The 20,430-nt window shown below is 40.9% G+C and overlaps 1 protein-coding gene across 1 annotated transcript in view; it reads left to right on the top strand.

Moving 5' to 3' along the window:
- The window catches only part of LOC126108553 (ankyrin repeat and protein kinase domain-containing protein 1-like), an 87,547-nt gene extending 82,836 nt beyond the window's left edge, over positions 1 to 4,711 (top strand). The window contains exon 5 of the mRNA XM_049913839.1: positions 3,503 to 4,711. Coding sequence (XP_049769796.1) covers positions 3,503 to 4,082 — 580 coding nt within the window. The 3' untranslated portion in view covers positions 4,083 to 4,711. The remainder of the gene's footprint in view (positions 1 to 3,502) is intronic.
- The last annotated feature ends 15,719 nt before the right edge of the window (positions 4,712 to 20,430 follow it).

Here is a 20,430-nt window from a genome sequence, read left to right on the forward strand (position 1 = left end):
AAGTCTCAGTGTGCGAACCATTCAACGAAACACCATCCATATGGGCTTTCAGAGCCAAAGGCCCACTTGTGTACCCTTGATGACTGCACAATTCAAAGTTTTACACCTCGCCGGGGACCGTCAACACCGACGTTCGACTGTTGATGGCTGGAAACATGTTGCCTGGTCGGGCGAGTCTCGTTTCAAATTGTATCGAGCAGCCGGTCGTGTACAGTATGGAGACAAACTCAAGACTCCCTGGACAATGAATGTCATCAGGGGACTGTTCAATCTGGTGGAGGCTCTGTAATGTTGTGGGCGTGTGGATTTGGACTGATATGGGTCCCCTGATACGTCTAGATACGGTTCTGACAGGTGACATGTACGTAGGGATCCTTTCTGATCACCTGCATCCATACAAGTCCACTGTGCATTCCGACGGTCTTGGGCAATTCTAGCAGGACAATGCGACACACCACACGTCCAGAATTGCTGCACAGTGGCTCCAGGAACACTCTTCTGCTCTTAAACAACTCCGCTAGCCACCGAATTCGCCAGTCATGAAGATTATTATTGAGCATACGTGTGATGCCTTGCAACGTGTTGCTCACAAGACATTTCCATCCCCTCGTACTCTTACGGATTTATGAACAGTACTGCAGGATTCATGGTGTCAGATCCATCCAGCCCTACTTCAGACATTAGTCGAGTCCATGCCATGTTGTGCAGTGGCAATTCAATGTGCCCGTGGGGATCCTAGACGTTGATAGGCAGGTATACCATTTTCTTTGGCTCTTCAGTGTAAATAAACCCAAGCTTACCATACAAATGAAATCGGACTGACATGACATGAAACGTGTCGTGGTTCCTATCAGACAGAAATTCTGCAGAGCTCTATTAAGCTGACATCGGCAGTGCCAGTAATGCCATGTATAGGGTGGAGCTAATAAGTGTGGCCTGGACGAGTGGATACTATTTGTAGCAGCGTTAACGAAGGGGGAAAAGACCTACAGTTACATCTAACAGGATGGAGCAACTTGCTATACAACAGGCCCAACCTTGCAGAACATTTACCAAATCTTTGTGTCTGACAGAGTTTCTAGCACAGGTCTGTTTGTTCACAGCCCTACCTGTACGAATGCTTTGTATGGGGAGCCCTGAAGTGTAAGGCATATCACAACAACTCTCTCAGTCTCCAAGAACAGCAGCAGATCATTTCGGATGAGACTGCAGCAATTCCAGCCCAGCCTCCATCCGCCCTTAAGCAACATGGACCAGTGCCCAAAAATGCCAAGAGATGAATGGTGATCACTTTCAACATTTGCAACAGTCAGGATAGTACTGTGTTTCCTTTCCACTACTGGAACTCTGTTCTTTGGGACACTTTTACTTGTCTCATCGTGTGGTAGACAGAAATCTGCAGAAGCAGGATGATGGAAAATAAAGCTGTTATCAACAGAGCAAATTACATGCACATTCAATTGAAGCACATTGTTCAGATGAGTAGCACCCACAGTAACATTAAGTCAATATTTTAAGGACTAGGAATTTTAAGTAGAGTCATGTGTCAGGAGTAAAGAATTTTAATTACCTTTTAAAGTGCAATATTATACAAAGAAATTGTGGGGTGACTGTTCCCATTAGTAGAAAATCTCGATTATAGCCCAGACCTGACAACATTTTTAAAATATCACCTAATGTCCATTGCTATACATTCTAGATTAATATTATTCGATCACTTTGCACTTATATCATTTCATTTAATGGAATCTTCATTGATTTAATCGGGACTGACTCAATAACTTGTTTGTAGTGCATTTATTTCATTTCAGCTATACTATTGCCTTTCTATTGTATTTTCAAAACTACTCACGACAGTTGAATTATGTTTAGACATCAGCTTCTTTTTGTCGCCAGCTATCATCAGATGAAAAATTATTATACAGTGAAGTGCCAAAGAAATTGGTGTACCCGAGCGTATCCTGATACAGAGATATGTCAACTGGCAGAACACGGCACTGTGGTCAGCGACACCCATGTAAGACTACTAGTGTCTGTCGCAGTTGTTAGGTCGGTTACTGCTGCTACAAAGGGAGGTTATCAAGATTTAAGTGAGTTTGAACGTGGTGCTATAGTCGGCTCATGAGCGAAGGGACACAGCATCTCTGAGGTAGCGATGAAGTGCGGATTTTCACATATGAGCATTTCGTGAGTAATCCAGTAAAACATCAGATCTCCAACAGCGCTGCGGCGGAAGAAAATCATACAAGAACCGGACAAACAACGACTCAAGAAAACCATTCACCGTGACTGAAGGGCAACCCTTCCACAAATTACTACAGATTTCAGTGCTGGGTCATCAACAAGTGTCAGCGATGGAACCATTCAACGAAACATAAAAAATATGGGCTTTTGGAGCCCAAAGCTCCCTCTGGTAGCCTTGATGACTGCATGACACAAAGCTTTATGCCTCGCCTGAACCTCTCAACACTGACATTGGACTGTTGATGACTGGAAACATGTTGCCTGGTTGTCTGGTTAGTGGCTGACGCTACAGATCTTTATTTATGGAAATATACAGTACAATCAGATACAAATTTTACATATTCACATACACCTTTACCTTTAACCCAAATAAATACAGACTCATTTTGACTAATTTTTCTTTTGCTACGAGTATACAAGACAAGAGGAGATGTTGAGTCATAAGCTGATTTACCAAAATCTTTACTACCAGTTTCAAACATATGATAGGTACGATAGGCAATAACATCTCTATCATTAAAACTTTCAAGACCAGGTACACTAGGAACTCCGCTACCACCTCTTACTATGGCTACGGTGAACCATACATTTCCATGTGAGAATGTGTCGTTTATACCCAAACTAAGCAGGGGACTGTCCAAGTTGGTGGAGGCTCTGTAATACTGTGGAGTGTGTGCAGTTAGATTGATATGGGACCCCTAATTTGTCTAGATACGACTCTGATGGGTGACACGTATGTAAGCATCCTGTCTGATCATCTGAATCCATTCATGTCCATTGTGCATTCAGATGGACTTGGGCAATTGCAGGGGGACAATGCGGCACCCCACATATGGTCCAGGAACACCGTTGCTTAACAACTTCTGCCTGCTACCTAACTGCCCAGACATGAACGTTATTGAATATATCTGGGACGCCTTGCAAAGTGCTGTTCAGAAGAGACCTCCGCGACCTTGTAGTCTTATGGATTTATGAACAGTCCTGGAGGGTTCTTGGCATCAATTCCCTCCAGCACTACTTCAGACAATAGTCGAGTTGATGCCATGTCATGCTGGTGGGAGACCAACACGATATCAGGCAGGTGTACCAGTTTCTTTGGCTCCTCAGTGAATTAGTGAAGAATGGAGAGTATTGTAGAGTTGTAAACTTTTTGCAGGACAGATGGGGTTTTACAGCTGGTCACAATTTTACTTCTTTGATAGTATACCTCATGAGTTGAGTTTGTGATATAATGTAAGAATTTCTGTTTGTTGTACAGGAAACTATCTGCAGAGGAGAAGGGGAAGAGGCTGATTGAGGTGACTGACCAGGGAACAGTGGACGAGCTGGAGACGCTACTCGCCGCTGGTGCGGACGTGGGGTCTCGGGACGTGAACACGTGGACTCCTATGCACTATGCGGCATTAAGAGGAAACGTAGAGATAGTGAAATGCCTGCTCAGGGATGGGGCGTTGGTGGACATCAGGGATATCACACAGCAGACGCCTCTGCACGTTGCTGCAAGCAGTGGCAACGCCGCTGTAGCGCAGTTGCTGGTGGCGTTCTCTGCGGACCCCCACGCCAGGAGGAGTGACGGGAGCACACCGCTGCACATGGCTGCGTGGAGTGGCCGTGCGGCTGTGGTGCGGGTGCTTGTGGCTGCTTCTGCCGACGTCAACGCCAGAGATAATAAAGGACTGACGCCGCTGCACAGAGTGGCATGGAATGGCAGCGCAGAGGTGGTGAGAGCGCTGCTGGGTGCAGGAGCCGACAGGCGAGCCAAGGACGACACAGGGAGAACCCCACTGGACATCGCCAGGGAGAACAACAGACACCAGCTAGTAGACTTGCTAACATGAGGTGACTTTGTAGGCCATCATGAAGCTGTCAGCCCAACAAACAAGTCTGGGGAAAGAAGAAAAGAGCGACTTCAATTTCTTTTTAAAATTAAGATGACAAAAAAAGGCAAACCTGCAGTCATTCTTTGTATACATATTTACACAGTACATATAACTACAAATTCCTTAATGAAATCCTAAAAAGAATAAAAAAATACTTTTTTACTAATAAACTTCAGTCTTTTACATTATTTGATTATAACAAAGTACAATGTATGTGGTAGAAGCATCGTTCATGCTGTTTGAACTGCTGCAAATTTCACAATACCTAGATTGTTGCCATATAAGTTTGTGTTCACATGTAAAGCCACTTGCACATAGTGCATTAAATTTTGTCAGTGGTTAAATTCTGACATTATAAGTAATATTCACACAATACTGGGTCTAACCTCAGACTGAATTTCCTCATGATCTGCTGTACAGATGGTTCACTATTGAAATGTGGTACTTACTGGAATCAAGGAAAACGTGGAAGAGAGGACCCACCAATACAACTTTCTTTTTACACTACCTGTTTATTCAACAATATATAACCTTTGTTTTACAGATAATCGAAGCATTTAACCATAAAGTTCCTTAAACAAAATGAACTAATTTGGAAAATTCTTATGACCTTAAACCCTAACTTCAATAAGCTTTTGATCTTGGCAAAAGAAATCTGAAGTGCTGTATTGCAAAACAGCAAACAACATGACTGATTACAAGACGGCTGGACCTGCAGCCTGCCCATTACCAGGTGATATAGTGGTGTTCACTAACATGGTGGACACAGTCTGTTTAATTAAATGCCCTTCTGCAACATATGAAAAACTATATAAACCACATTGATGACAAGAGTGATTCAGTTACTCAAAGCAAATGACTTAACTTTTAATTTGAAGCTGTACATCATAAGGTTTGGGGTTAAGATGCGCACCTGTGCTTAAAGATTAAACAGATTAGCAAACAATATGACAATGATAAGGCTTGCTTCAAAGCTACCAACTTCTTAATCTCAATCGGCAACCAAGGTGCAACCAGACCCCAACCCAACCCTTCTGACAATGGACTAATGCCCTGGTGACAGTTGGCTGCCAATATGTTCGAGGTTAAACTGACTGTCAGTTATTAAGGCTGCTCTGAATGAATGTCTTAAAACCTAACTTGTGAACACTAATTGTAAGAGAACTCTCTCTGCGGAACCACAAGATCTAGCTAAAATACACCAATAGTGACAGAGACTTTCAAAGATAGACTCGAACCGCTTAGTACAACAGGTTTTTAAGATTATAACTAATGACTGAGAAAGACAATAACAATCCATGAACTGAACCAGTTAACAGCTAAATCTAGCCACAAGGTCCCTCTTTTCTCTAACAGCAACTTGTGTACAACTATTCCGGCTGTATTTACAACCAAAAGCTGATTAATTAGAACATTAATAATTGGGTACAAACCAGAAAGGAAAGGCAATATGATAGAGGGACAAATTTTGAAACGACAACTAGTGTCTTAGTCAATACCACTGCCCATATTTACGACCAAAGAGCCGACCGAGTAAAATTATGAAGGTCGGGTACAAACCAGAAAATAATGAGAGCAGGTACAGAAAGGAACAAATCAGCACGAGGATTACAGAATGTTACTCCCCTTTATCAGCAAGCAGTTCCATGGATCCACGGTGTGTCGCAGCTGATGGGAGCCAGGTAGAAGAGGGCACCCCCATGCCATGAGTGGTTGTCCGACATGAATGCTGACAACCAACTGACAGGATGTCAGCCTGCTGCTTGTAGTCGGTGCTGACGCTGGTGTAGTACTCCGGTATCTTCACTCTGTGCAGGCCCTCATTTCACTGATCGTGGCTTCGGCCACTCTGACCTCGTGTCCAACTCTTCTCGCGACACTACCGCCAAACCCGAAACTTCGTGCCTCCCTCTCGGGCCAGCGAACCCCGTGTATATATCGGCAAGCAAAGAGCTTCTAAGGACGCAACCATCAGACACCAACTTTTCCTCATAGATATTGACAATGGGGCCTCAAGAGGGATAGTCAATACTACCCATGAGCCAGTGATGCCAGAATGAACAGCCTACTAATTCAATGGCGCCACGACTCAACTACTACCGCATTTAATTGCAGTGTATTCTTGGTGGCAAAACTGATACCCTGCTGTGTGCTAATCACCTAAAATTGTATTATCAATTTAGTTTTAAGTAACTGTCACACGGTTCTCACTCATCCAGCTACACATAGCTCATGTATTATCATGTATCAGGTAGTATGGGTGCTCACTTTCACATTACATGGTGCTGCAGCCAATTTTTCCTTTTTCCACATCTTCCTTGCGGCCTCTTCAGTGCAGTCTGGCGTCATGTCAGTTGGTCCTCTGCAGGGGCCTCCACTCAGTCCACTGTGCAAGGAACCTGGCTGAACGGACCAATGGTGGCCGTGCCCTCATCGCCACCACCAGCTGCCTGCTCAACTGTGGCTTGCAGGAACTCTACAACTCATAATGGAGTGTTGCAAATTTGTGTGGACGATCTGACCAAAAAAATCAGCGCATCAGTGGAAACATGCATAGGTTACAGCTCTATAGGGTAAAAATTCCAATGGTGCACGTAAAATGAAATAAAAATTTATTTGTACATAAAATAAACACCTCAGTTAGTGGAAATAAATAAGAAAAAAGTGCTTTTAGCAGTCTCAGCTGTCATAGTGTTGTTGATGGCTACTGGGTATAAGCTACAGCCTATCTTACAGCTGTGATATACTGGCGATGTAGAATAACCTTCTGGATGCTGAAGGAGTGACCAGGTGCAGTAGTACTTTCAGAACAGCGCATGCAATAACAAAATTAATATCCTCTTAATGTTGTCATCATCATCAAATTACAGTCACTGTAAGAACTCTGCTAGCATTTCAAGTTGAAGATTATTAACTACGACCACAAGACAACGTATATTTTTCTCAATGATGCAAATGAAAAGTATCACCCATTAGGAACAATGGATCAATTAAATAATAAAAATACATGAAACACAGTTCCCTGAAACAATAATTTTATCTTGGAACAGTTCCCTACTTTGATTAATACATCAGGTAAATACTTGTGATGAACTTTCTTAAATATTTTAATTATATCTCTTGGTCATGATCTACTGACTGGTTTGATGCAGCCACAACGAATTCCTGTCTTGCGCCAACCACTTCATCTCAGAGTAATAGTTGCACCATACATACTCATTTATTTGTTGGTTCTCTTTGAACCCCTGTCATGCGCTGCTGCTTTTCCTCTCTGCAACTCCCTCTACCACAAAGGAAGTTATTCCCTCATGTCATAATACAAGACCTACGATCCGGTCCCATCTTCTTGTTAGTACTTCCCATAGGTTCCTCTCTTCACCAGTTCTGCAGAGAACCTTCCCATTCATTATCGTATCAGTCAATCTGATTCTGAACATCTTTGTATAGCGTTACATCTCATACATCTCGATTTCCATCTTTTCATTTTTTTTCTACAGTCCATGATCCATTACCATACAGTGTTGTGCTCCATACGTAAAATCTCGAACATTTCTTCCCCTGATTAAAGCTAGTATTTTATACTAGCAGACTTCTCTTGGCCAGGAATACCTTCATTCCCTATACTAATCTTTATGTGTCTTCCTTTCTTTATCAGGTATTATTTTCCTTTCAAGGTTGCAGAATTCATTGATGTCTTCTACTTTAAGGTCCACTGGTTTGATGTTAAGTTTACTTTCGGCTTTATTTGGTTTACACACAATCCATATTTCGTATGCATTAGAATGTTCATTCCATTCAACGAGTCCTGTAATTATTCCTAATTTCCTCTGAGTATAGCACTGTAATCAACATGTCTTATCGCTAATACCCTTTCATTACGAATTTTAATCCCCCTCTTCTACTTTTCTTTTATTTCCATCATTGCTTCCTCAATTTATGGATTGACCATTAAGACTATAAACTGAACAGACAGGGTGAAATCCTGTATCCTTATTTTGCACCACAGTCAACCCAAGCAGTTTGTTCTTGGTGCTCCATTTTTATTGTTCCCTCTTCTTTCATTGACATATTGAATATTACTTATCTTTCCCTACAGTTGAATCTAATTCTTTTGAGAATTTAGAACATCTTGAACCAATGTACATTGTGGAGTGTTTTTTGTAGGTCCACAAATCTTTTTGTTAGCTCGTGCTTCCATTTTCTGTCACAGCATCAGAAGTGCCTCTCTGGTGCCCTCACCTTTCCGGAAGCTAAACTGATCGACATCTAACAGATATACAATTTTCTTTTCCATTTTTCTCTATATTATTCTTGTCCGACGCCACTAAGCATGTCGTGCAATCTCGCACTTATTTGCCCTTGTTACCTTGGGGATTGTGTGGATGATATTCTGAATTTCTGATAGTATTTCTCCAGGCTGATTACGCCGTGAGACAGTTCTGCCCCTCATAGAGGCCTGCATTGTGCTCCTTCCACGCTATACTCTGTTCTTAACATTGTGATTCACACTGCACTCTTCATGTTGCTTTCAGCGTCACTGCAGGTCATATGACGTTTTGTGAGCTAGATCAGTTATCTGGAAGACTACTTAATTTACGATTTCTTCACATTTTTCCTGTAACCATTTCACAATTGCTTTCTTTTTTATTTCAATCCTGAGTGTCTCATATTTCTGTATTCTTCAATTTCTCTTAACGTAACTGTACTTTTTTATTTTGTTGAACAACCAAAGTACTTTATTTGCTAGCCATTGTTTCTTTCATAACAACCTTCCTTTTACCTTTATTTGTGTGTCCAACTGCTACAATAACCCATTTTGGAGATGCTCATTCCACATCTACAATCTTAGAGAACTTAAAAGTGGGGTCATTCTTCAGTACGTTCTTGTCCCACTTCTTTCCACATTGATTCTGCTTGGCGATTCTCTTAAAGTTCAGTCTGTTCTTCATCGTTACTAAACTGTGGTCTGTATCTTACCGAGAGACTTATTCTCAATGAAAAATTATTGGCGTGAGGGAGAGGAATGTCAAGTAATAATCTGTGGGTCCAGATACAGACCTTTAGATTTACAGTCTAGCACTTACCCACAGCGCCCCCATCTCCTGTAAACCAGTGACTGAAATTCTGTCGATCACTTTTACAGCCGTAGATAAGTGAAATGCTGTTTGGTGACTGAGCTCATCAGTTTAAATGGTTATTGGTGGCAATGCTTTAGACCTCAAAGACAGCAAAGAACTTCGTTAGTATGTCTCGTATTCATCCTCTCTGAAATTAAAGCATCCTATTAATGCCACTAGAAAATGACCTGCAGGATTTGTTAAGTAGGATAAATAAAAATTATCGGCAGGAGATGTTTGTGTTTGCGTTGCCGAAATACAGTCAGTTACTCTGCATATAAATTTGACATGATGCTCTAACTGTTTCAAATAAGTGTTTCCTAATCATCGCCTTAGCATTCTGACGTATTTATCACCTAGTACTTGGAGAACAAAGTGATTTTTGGGAACAAAAATGGCACGTATTTTGCCATTACATTGTGTTGCTTCCGTGAACACACATTAAAATACAGTTGGTTACAAAAGATTCACTTTCATGTATTAAAACACTGCATAAACTACATATATGACAGATTAGGTATGTAATACTTGTTTGATTTCTTACCATTAAGAATGTAACAGTGGGCAATCGAGAGATCCATGAATTTCAGAAATGTGATACTACTGCAGCCTGGCTGATGGACGCAAAGAGTGCAACACGGAAAAAAAAAATCCATCCCGCTACTGTCATAGTAGATCTGCAGCAATGATCCAGAACTTTATTGTATATGCGCTCTTAAGAATTTAATTCTTTTTCAAATTTCGTCACATGTGTATCTGTGTTCATTTGCAGCAATTTTGCCGCTTTTTTCACTAAGGTCTAAGGTATAGTTACGTTATTTTCATCGTCAGTTTATTATTTATTAATCCAATCGGCATACAAGGCGAAATATTAAACTAGGACATTACTGCATTAAAATGACAAATTCAGCATTACTTAATTACATAATACAAAATTTTATGCAACATGACTTAATTTTTTAAGCCGTTCAATGGTATTGTCCATGACGTTATTCATATCCTCCAGTTCACCATTAAATGCATGCACAGTACACTCGATCAAGTGGTCCATTGATAGTTGAGTCCACATTCGCAACGCGCAAGTACCTATGTTGTCATCATCTCCCTGCATTTTCCGACACCTGTCCTCACATGGTTCAGTGTAGTCCACACTGTTCTGGAAAGCTTACAGCCATCTTTTAGTATGCTTGGGTCAGTAACCAGTTTTCTGCTCTTAACTGTGCTTCTACTCCATAAACTTTTCCTTTCAATTCCTGGGTCGAAGGGAGACACCTCTTCACCTGTTTGCCATAGAGGTGACCTCAGGCAGTTTTTTGGTGTCAAGTCCTGGTATGTGGGAGGGTTAGGGTTCGCCAGTATTTTGCTATATTCTCTTGATAGAAACTCCTTCTGATTTCAGATGGTACTGTGTTAGACAGTATGAGTAGCCAATATATAGGTGAAGGTCTAAGTGCTCCAGACTCTCCTAGCTGGTTATCAGTATTTTATATATACACACTTCTGGCTCATACAGGTTCACAATAGTCGGCCACGCTGTATATCAGTCCCAAGGCTGAAGTTCTCAAGGCGTCTACATCACATTCCCAAGTGGTTCTGATTAGCTTAGCAAGAATGGGATTTCTAGATTTCATTTTTTGTTTTGTATCCTCTGGAGGTCTCTGTATGTTAGGGACCAGTCAAGCTTTACCCCAAGGTACTGAGGATTATCTTCATGTTAAACGGGCTGGTTATTTACGCAGATGTTCAGTTTTCTCTTGGTTTCTCTGTTACTGAGACGCATGCTTCCACTTACTGTCTTGTCTGGTTTCGGTTGTAATGCCATGTGGTGTAGTATAGGCGCAACAGATTTAGGTTATCACTCCATTTCTGCTCTATTTTTTCAAAAGATTTGCTTTGGTAAGCTATTGGCAAGTCGTCCGCGTATATAAACTTACGGGACGTTGTTTCCGGGATATTCGCAGTGTACAAGTTAAACAATAATGGGGCCAGTACCCAGCCCTGTGGGAGTCCGCACTTGAGTGCTGTGCATCTGCTGGTTTTGCCATTAAGAGTTCCTCTAATTTTTCTTCCAGTTAAAATGTTCTTCGTTATTTCACAGGTCAGTTTTTTAAAGTGGGCCATCCCTCCACACTGTATCATATGCTGAGGTGAGATCCAACTGGACAACGCCAGTTTTCTTGTTACCCGATAGCCTTTGTCATATGACCGAAGTCCTTAGTATCATCCCTTAACTCTGGTTGTAGATGTCTCTAATTTATGAAATTGGTGGTCTTCTAACTGTACTAGGCCACCACCACAAAATATTAACATTATAGTTTGAAAGTTATCTCAAATTGTCTTAATGAATTACTTGTGTCCTTGCACCAAAGCATCTCAGACGTACAGCACAGTCGTTGACACAATTAGTGGCGTCCTTCTCCTTTTCATTAAGCTCAACTTTCTACTGTCTATCATACTGACCAGTAACGTAATACGATAAGCGCAATAGCCACAAATAATGAATTTAACCCCAACATCATTGATAAAATTCTAGGTAAAAAGGTGAGGATAAAGGCAGGTCCCTACTGTCCCGGCTGATAAACACAGACTAACTGGGACTGCAGATTACCTTTTATACGGTAAACATCAAACAGGGTAAGTAACATTTTGAACGCAAATAGTCTTTCCACGTCCCTCAGACAATAGGTAGTTGTTTGATCACTGCAAAAGATAAACAACGAGGCATCACAATATGTGGGGTTTACTAAAGCAAATGCCGTGAGCGTCATTGGACAGACGGGGAAGTCAATCTGCACGAGGCTTAAGGAACATCGTAGGAGATGTAGATTGAAGAAGCCTGGTTCAGTCACATAATTGGTGTCAAAGTCTTACACACAGAGGAAAAGAGGGCTAAACTCAACCAGTTGCAAATTATAGAAATTAAAAAAACAAATGTGTGCAGCCCCACACTTATTATTAGACGAGCAAACCTAATTCAATTATTCAACTCTTGTAGATGATATCACAACTCCAGATTAGAAGTAAAACTTTGGGCCTCAATCCGTCCACAGATAAAAAGTTCTTGGCCGATGCATAACTTTGTTACCAGGTGTGTTTAATCATGTTAGTAGAATCGCTGAATTGTGTAATTCTATATGTAATTTGTCAAGAAATCGTCACTGAAGTAATGCTACATTAAGCTATGGATCGACACATTAAGAAGCTGAGACGACTGTCTTTGCCTTATCATCGTCCTTAGGCATCAATAATGTATTTCAAAATGGGCTTATAACCCAAAACCTAGGTTGAGCAGTATCAATAATAACGTTTTTGAAACAAGGCGGAAAGCAGTGTTTGTTTGGTTAACTCACAATATTTCACCAAAAACCAACAGTTGATTCAGTTAAAAGGTCCATCATACTGCGTAACATCCCAGGAGATGCAATGCCAACATACTGTAGGCTCATGTGTGTTTGCTAGAGTACTGTGCACGAAATAAAAGGTAAGAGGCCAATTGGACCCAAGTTAGCAAGTAACAAAAAGCGAATTTGAAATGAAACCGGTCTCACAGAAGGATCCGATTTCTTGTCAGGAAATGTGGATGGAAAATAGTCGTTTACCAGCATCAAAGTCAGTAACATCGACTTCCTTCGTGATGAGCGATTTTTTGTATGATATGATGTGTAGCTCATAAACGTATTTAATAACTGATCCGAAATTTTCTTTTTTCTACAGTGTTACAAGCTCTTCACATCTGGCACACGCTTCTCTGCGTTACTGTCATCGCAGAGTCAGTCAACGTAGATGCTGCAGTTCACATATCACTTGACATTCCTCACCCATTGAACTAAAACCGTGTACACATCACATGAAATTCCACGAGTATGGTGACAGGCAAAAAACAGTCGACAGTAGGGAGTACTCTAAGTTTCTGTCACCTTAGTAACTCCAGAGTGAGGAGATGGACGTTTGGTGAATCCCAAAGGTGCTGACAGTGACAATTTTAGAGAAGAATGAGACAAAAATTGTAACCATATTCCTTTACCCCTATTAACGTTATTTTATGTCAAAAAAATGGTTCAAATGGCTCTGAGCCCTATGGGACTCAACTGCTGTGGTCATAAGTCCCCTAGAACTTAGAACTACTTAAACCTAACTAACCTAAGGACAGCACACAACACCCAGCCATCACGAGGCAGAGAAAATCCCTGACCCCGCCGGGAATCGAACCCGGGAACCCGGGCGTGGGAAGCGAGAACGCTACCGCACGACCACGGGATGCGGGCTATTTTTTATGTCCACTTGCAAACTAGGATATGTCGAAAGGTAGTAATTGTGGCTGCAGATCCAGGTAGATGTTAGTTGTTGCTCTTGACTGTCAAACGTGTAACTGAAACAAAGAGAAACAGCTCATATTCTTTGGTCAGATCCTGATTTTAAACGTCTGTGACAAATCAGCAGAGCCTAGAGATCTCAATCTTATAGGACTGGCTGCATGACAGATTCCACCTGCCGGAAGTATTGGGTGCTAGGACAGCGACAGCTGATCCCTTCTGGTTCCTGTCGCAAATAGTCTTAAGCACATAGCAAATTAAAAATTAATTTAAGGACAAGTAAAATAGCAGTTAGCTGTGATGTGATTGATGAGAATTTCTTTTGTAGATACATTACTAACACAAAAAATTAACAGGCATAAAGGATGAATGTGGAAACAATAATTCCAATGGATTCCAAAGAAAAATAAACCTTTGAGTGGAGAGATTAATTAGTTGTTAGTTTTATCAATTACATGTTTAGAACTTTCCGCACTCAGATATTTACATAGGTTTTGTCCCTGTGGACTGACACTTTCCAACTAGTTTCCTGGCTTTTTAAGCAAGGAATGAAGAAAATATAAAGGTAGTAAACTATTTAGATTAAAGTTTGAAACTCCCTTTTCCTAGTGCTGTTATACAACTTTTTCCTGAATTGAAATGGTATTTTTTCTACAATTTTGATGTTGCATGTTTTGGCAAAAAAAGGACAACATACCATAACTTCTAGATTTTATTCTTTTGAATGTTTACAAGACATAAGAATATCAAAAGAACATATTTTATTGAAAAAACATGTTCGTATCTAATTGAATACAGAAGTGCAGTTTTGTCAAATATAATTTACTCGAGTATTGTACTCTTCAAAACTGTGTGGAATGCAGAGACCTACATCACACTACTTACACCATAACGTTTCTTTCCATACTCTTTTCATAGTTTCTTTTTCCCCCTTATTTGCACGAGCTCTACAGCACCTTCCTGCATTTTTTTACATGCTGCAGCTGGAATCTAATCTGGGACGTGTCACTCAAACACTGTCTGCTCTTGGTGATGATCCACCTTTTGAATCCTGAAGCCAAACCACACCTCTATGAGCTGTTTGGGTACAGATTTGACGAAGCATACCAGAGATGCTGTCTTTTTTGTTGTTTGTACACAGCGAAAATATTCACTACTGCTAAAAGCCACAATTCTTCCGCCCTTTCAGTGTCTTCCAACACAAGTCATAAAAACCTGATAGCTGGCAACATTGTCTGCCCCAGTTTTACTTTTGTTATAATGTATTACCTCATCTCGTTTACGTCTGTCTACTTGTCCTTCTTTGCTTTGGTGTTAGGTACAGTGGAATTTGCTCGATGTCCGATCGAAAGATCAAACACATCCCTGGTTGACTTCCATTTAACCGCAAGCAGGTGTTTCTTTTTCCAAAACATAATTTTTTCCTTTCTAAGCTCCTCAGTCTTCATTTTATTAGGTAGACACTTCCTGTTATGAAAAACAGGAAGTGAATTCACCCAAGGTTTTATTCTGCCACAGATTGTCGAACGCTCCAGGGTTTTTTAGAGCTTGGTCATGTAAAAGCAGTTTCCTTTGCCATAATAATCTCCATTGCAAACCTCAAAATAACAAACAACACAGAGTTATTTACATTGTATACTTTACCTGTTTAAATTTCACAGTTCAGAGCATAATCTGCTGTTGAGTCTACACAGTAAATAAAGTTTCATTCCGTAATTATTTGGTTTTGTTTTTCATGTAAACTCTAAATTCTGTTCTCCCTCTAAACGGGCATATTCTTTCATCAGTTGTAAGTTTCATGTGTGGTTTAATGTCATTCTTACACTTTGTGACAAAGGAACTGAATAAATGCCAGGTTTTGTGCAGTGACCATGTCCTGCATAACCTAGGATTATGGATTTCGTGTTTCCATTGGGGTACAACACAAAGGAAATCGAAGTCGATCTCTCTCTACTAATTAGCCTGGTTGCCTTTGAAGGATTTAGAAATGCGTCCTTTAACCTCTAGTCACTTATTTTTAGCAACTTCACCTGCAGACAAAACAATAGAGAAAGAGAACACGTCATCTATCTTTACTATTGACGATCGATGGCATATAGAATTTCTCTAAACTTCTTATTCATTTCATGAATTTTTAATGCATCACACCTGTCTGTTTCAACTTAAATTGTTTTTATTACCTCGCTATTGCAAAACGCTGGAAAACAGTCTTCACTACATTTTTCATCCAGTTACAAAGTTACACCACTAGCACTATTGAAGACTGGTAAATCAGGTTGATTGTTGACTCTGGACCAGTTGCTCACCAATTAATCACATTTTGTCATGTTTCAGCACAGGCAGCAGTTCTAAGACCCTCATCTTCATCTGTCCATATATAGATAAATACATATATAGACAGCTGAAAGAACGGTAAACTCCAGCAAAGATATGTTAACAAGTATTGATGGAAGAGCTGGGCCCAGGTTATAACATTATTTATTATTTGCCAAGTGATTAATTTTTATTTAACAATTTGAAAAAATAGTAGTGAAGCACAATGAAATAATCATTTAGAAATATGCAGTTCTTAAACAATGAGAGGTCTGTTTCGAATTCCAAAGAGCATCATGGCTCAACCAATTTAACAATGAGCAAAACGATGCCAAGCTAACACAATGGTTTTAAATTATAGACTCAAGATTTAAGGGACCTGATAAATTTATAGCAAGAGTTTTGAAGGTTGAATAAAAGAACAACTGGCACAAATTTAGTAACAAGCAAAATGTTTAAGGAAATTTAAAGGTCCTAAATTAACAGAATTAGTTCATTTAAAAACCAAAATTTTTGAAGGTCATAGGCAATAAAGACTAGCACAAATTTAGTAACAGGTAAAATGTTTAAATAGTTTAGATGTCCATAGCCAATGGAATGATTTTAAATTGTTGTTGTTGTGATCTTCAGTCCAAAGATTGGTTTGATGCAGCTCTCCAAGGTATTCTATTCTGTGCAAGCCATTACAAGATAACTACTGCAACCTACATGCTTTTGAATCTGCTTAGTGTGTTCATCTCTTGGTCTCCCTCTACGATTTTTATCCTTCACACTTCCTTCCAATATTAAATAGGTGATCCCTTGACGCCTCAGAACGTGTCCTACCAACCAATCCCTCTTTCTAGTCAAGCTGTGCCAAAAATTCCTCTTCTCCCCAGTTCTCTTCAGTACCCTCTCATTAGGTACGTGATCTACCCATCTAATCTTCACCATTCTTCTGTAGCACCACATTTCGAAAGCTTCTGTTGTCTTCTCCTCTAAACTATTTATCATGCATGTTTCACTTCCATACAAAGCGGCACTCCATACAAATACTTTCTCTGACGCTTAATTTTAAATTACAGATATATATTTTTTTAAGGTCAAATGTACACCAAGTGTACTAATAGATCTGGCCAGATGAGAACCTAAAACATACGTGAAAAGCTCATCTACATGTACAACTACATCTATGTGATTACTCTGCTATTCACATTGAAGTGCCTGGCAGAGGTTTCAGTGAACCACCTGCAATCTGTCTCTCTACCGATCCACTCTCGAATGGCGGACGGGAAAAACGAGCACTTAAATTTTTCTGTGCGAACCCTGATTTCTCTTATTTTATCGTGATGATCATTTCTCCCTATGTAGGTGGGTGCCAACAGAATGTTTCCGCAAACGGAGGAGAAAATTGGGTATCGAAACTTGAACCAGAAACGCCACTCGAACTCACATATAATGTCTGTGGCACTATCTCCCCTATTTCGCGATAGTAAAAAATGGTTTCAATGGCTCTGAGCATTATGGGACTTAACTTCTGAGGTCATCAGTCCCCTAGAACTTAGAACTACTTAAACATAACTAACCTAAGGACATCACACACATCCATGCCCGAGGCAGGATTCGAACCTGTGACCGTAGCGGTCGCGCGGTTCCAGACTGTAGCGCCTAGAACCGCTCGGACACCGTTGTCGGCCGCTATAATAAGAAACGAGCTGTCATTCTTTGCATTTTTTCGATGTCATCCGTCAGTCCCACCTGATGCGGCTCCCACACTGCACAGCAGTACTCGAGAATGGGGTGGACAAGCTTGGTGTAGGAAGTCTCTTTAGTAGACTTGTTGCGCGTTCTAAGCGTTCTGCCGATCAATCGCAATCCTTGGTTTGCTCTACCGAAAACACTACCTATGTGATTGTTTCAATTTAGGCTATTTAATCATAAATGTTTGTGACATCACCAGTAGCACCTGCAACAACCGGCACATTCCCACCGTTTTGCTCAAACGGCGCAGTAATAATGGTAGGCATCATTAGGCAAGAAGACACACTATTAAAACCAAACAGTAAAAAACTATTACCCCTGTCGTCACACCCAGGGATCAGAACTAAGTTAATTTTCAGGAAGGCAACACAGGGCGCTCAGCGAACACAGATGAGCAGGCTCCAGCAGTTTCTATAAGCAATACAGACCAGTATAAAGGTGAATACAAACTCACAGAAAACACAAATTCACCACTCATGGAACAGTCTCATATCGTAACAACAGTGACATCGTAACAGTAACGACAGAACCCACTAACGCCCCCAGGCTAGCTCACACAACACGGCTTCACAACAGGAAAGAGGTGCCCTCTCAGCTCACCGAAATCAGCTCGCCACAAAGTCCTTCCCGTTGCAATCGTTCGCTCGGACAGAAGCGGTCAAAACAGCGACCAGCGGCGCATGGCGACACACGTCTCCTCCAGACGACTTCGTTCCTCCTCGCCCCCGGTGACTGTCCGTTGCACCCTCGCGCACTTCGCAAGACTTTAAAACCGGAAGACGTGGCGCAAGAGCGTCGCACGGCGACCACACAGAAAACTAACCAGAGATACGACCTCCAGACTACAATCGATACCTCACCGCTCAATCAGTATAAACTATTTTCAGGCAATGAACAATGGACCGTGCCTTTGGCGAGGACAACAATGGAGGGGTATCTGTTGAGAGGTCAGACAAACGTGTTGTTCCTGAAGAGGGGCAGCAGCCTTTTCAGTAGTTGCAGGGGCAACAGTCTGGATGTCTGACTGATCTCGCCTTATATCACTAACCAAAGTGGCCTTGCTGTGCTGGTACTGCGAACGGCTGAAAGCAAGGGGAAACTACGGCCATAATTTTTACTGGGGGCATGCAGCTCTACTGTATGCTTAAATGATGATGGCGTCCTCTTGGGTAAAATATTCCGGAGGTAAAATAGTCCTCCATTCGGATCTCTGGGCGGGGACTGCTCAGGAGGATGTTGTTATCAGGAGAAAGAAAACTGGCGTTCTACGGATTGGAGCGTGGAATGTCAGATCCCTTAATCGGGCAGATAGGTTAGAAAATTGAAAAAGGGAAATGGATAGGTTAAAGTAAGATATAGTGGAAATTAGTGAAGTTCGGTGGTAGGAGGAACAAGACTTCTTCTGGTCAGGTTGCTACTAGGTTATAAATACAAAATAAAATAGAGGCAATGCAGGAGTAGCTTTAATAATGAATAGAAAAATAGAAATGCGGGTAAGCAACTACAAACAGCAAAGTGAATACATTATTGTGGCCAAGATAGATACGAAGCCCACGCCTACCGCAGTAGCACAAGTTTATATGCCAACTACCTCTGCAGATGACGAAGAGACTGACGAAACGTATGATAAAAGAAATTATTCAGATAGTGAATGGAGACGACAATTTAATAGTCATGGGTGACTGGAATTCGAGTGTAGGAAAAGGGAGAGAAGGAGACGTAGTAGCTGAATATGGAATGGGAGTAAGGAATGAAAGAGGAAGCTGCCTGGTAGAATTTTGCACAGAGCATAACTTAATCATAGCTAACACTTGTTTCAAGAATCATAAAAGAAGGTTGTATACATGGAAGAAGCCTGGAGATACTGGAAGGTCTCAGATAGATTATATAATGGTAAGACAAAGATTCAGGAACCAAGTTTTATATTGTAAGACATTTCCAGGGGCAGATGTGGACTCTCACCACAGTCTATTAAAACTGAAGAAACTGCAAAAAGGTGGGAATTTGAGGAGATGGACCTGGATAAACTGAAAGATTCAGGGATAGTAGAGAGCTTCAGTGAGAGCATTATGGAACGACTGACATGAATGGGGAAAAGAAATACAGTAGAAGAAGAATCGGTAGCTTTGAGAGATGAAATACGGAACGTAGCAGAGGATCAACTAGGTAAAAAGAAGAGGGCTAATACTAATCCTTGGGTAACAGAAGAGATACTGAATTTAATTGATGAAAGGAGAAAATACAAAAGTGCAGTAAATCAAGCAGGCAAAAAGGAATACAACGGTCTCAAAAATGAGATGGACTAGAGGTGCAAAATGGCTAAGCAGGGATGGCTAGAGGACAAATATAAGGATGTAGAGGCGTATATCACTAGGGGTAAGTTACATACTGCCCACAGGAAAATTAAAGAGAGCTTTGGAGAAAAGGGAACCACTCGCATGAATATCAAGAGCTCAGATGGAAAGTCAGTTCTAAGCAAAGAAGGGAAAGTAGAAAGGTAGAAGGAGTATATAGAGGGTCTTATATAAGGGCGATTTTCTTGAGGAAAATATTATAGAAAAGGAAGAGAATGTAGATGAAGATGAAATAGGAGATATGATACTGCATGAAGAGTTTGACAGAGCACTGAAAGACCTAAGTTGAAACAAGGCCCTGGGAATAGACAACATTCCATTAGAATTACTGACAGCCTTGGGAGAGCCAGGCCACACAAAAATCTAGTGAACAAAAATCTAGTGAGCAAGATGTATGAGATAGGAGATACACCCTCAGACTTCAAGAAGAATATAATAATTCCAATCCCAAAGAAAGCAAATGTTGACA

Source organism: Schistocerca cancellata, chromosome 11 (genome assembly GCF_023864275.1).
Source record: "Schistocerca cancellata isolate TAMUIC-IGC-003103 chromosome 11, iqSchCanc2.1, whole genome shotgun sequence".
NCBI lineage: Eukaryota > Metazoa > Arthropoda > Insecta > Orthoptera > Acrididae > Schistocerca > Schistocerca cancellata.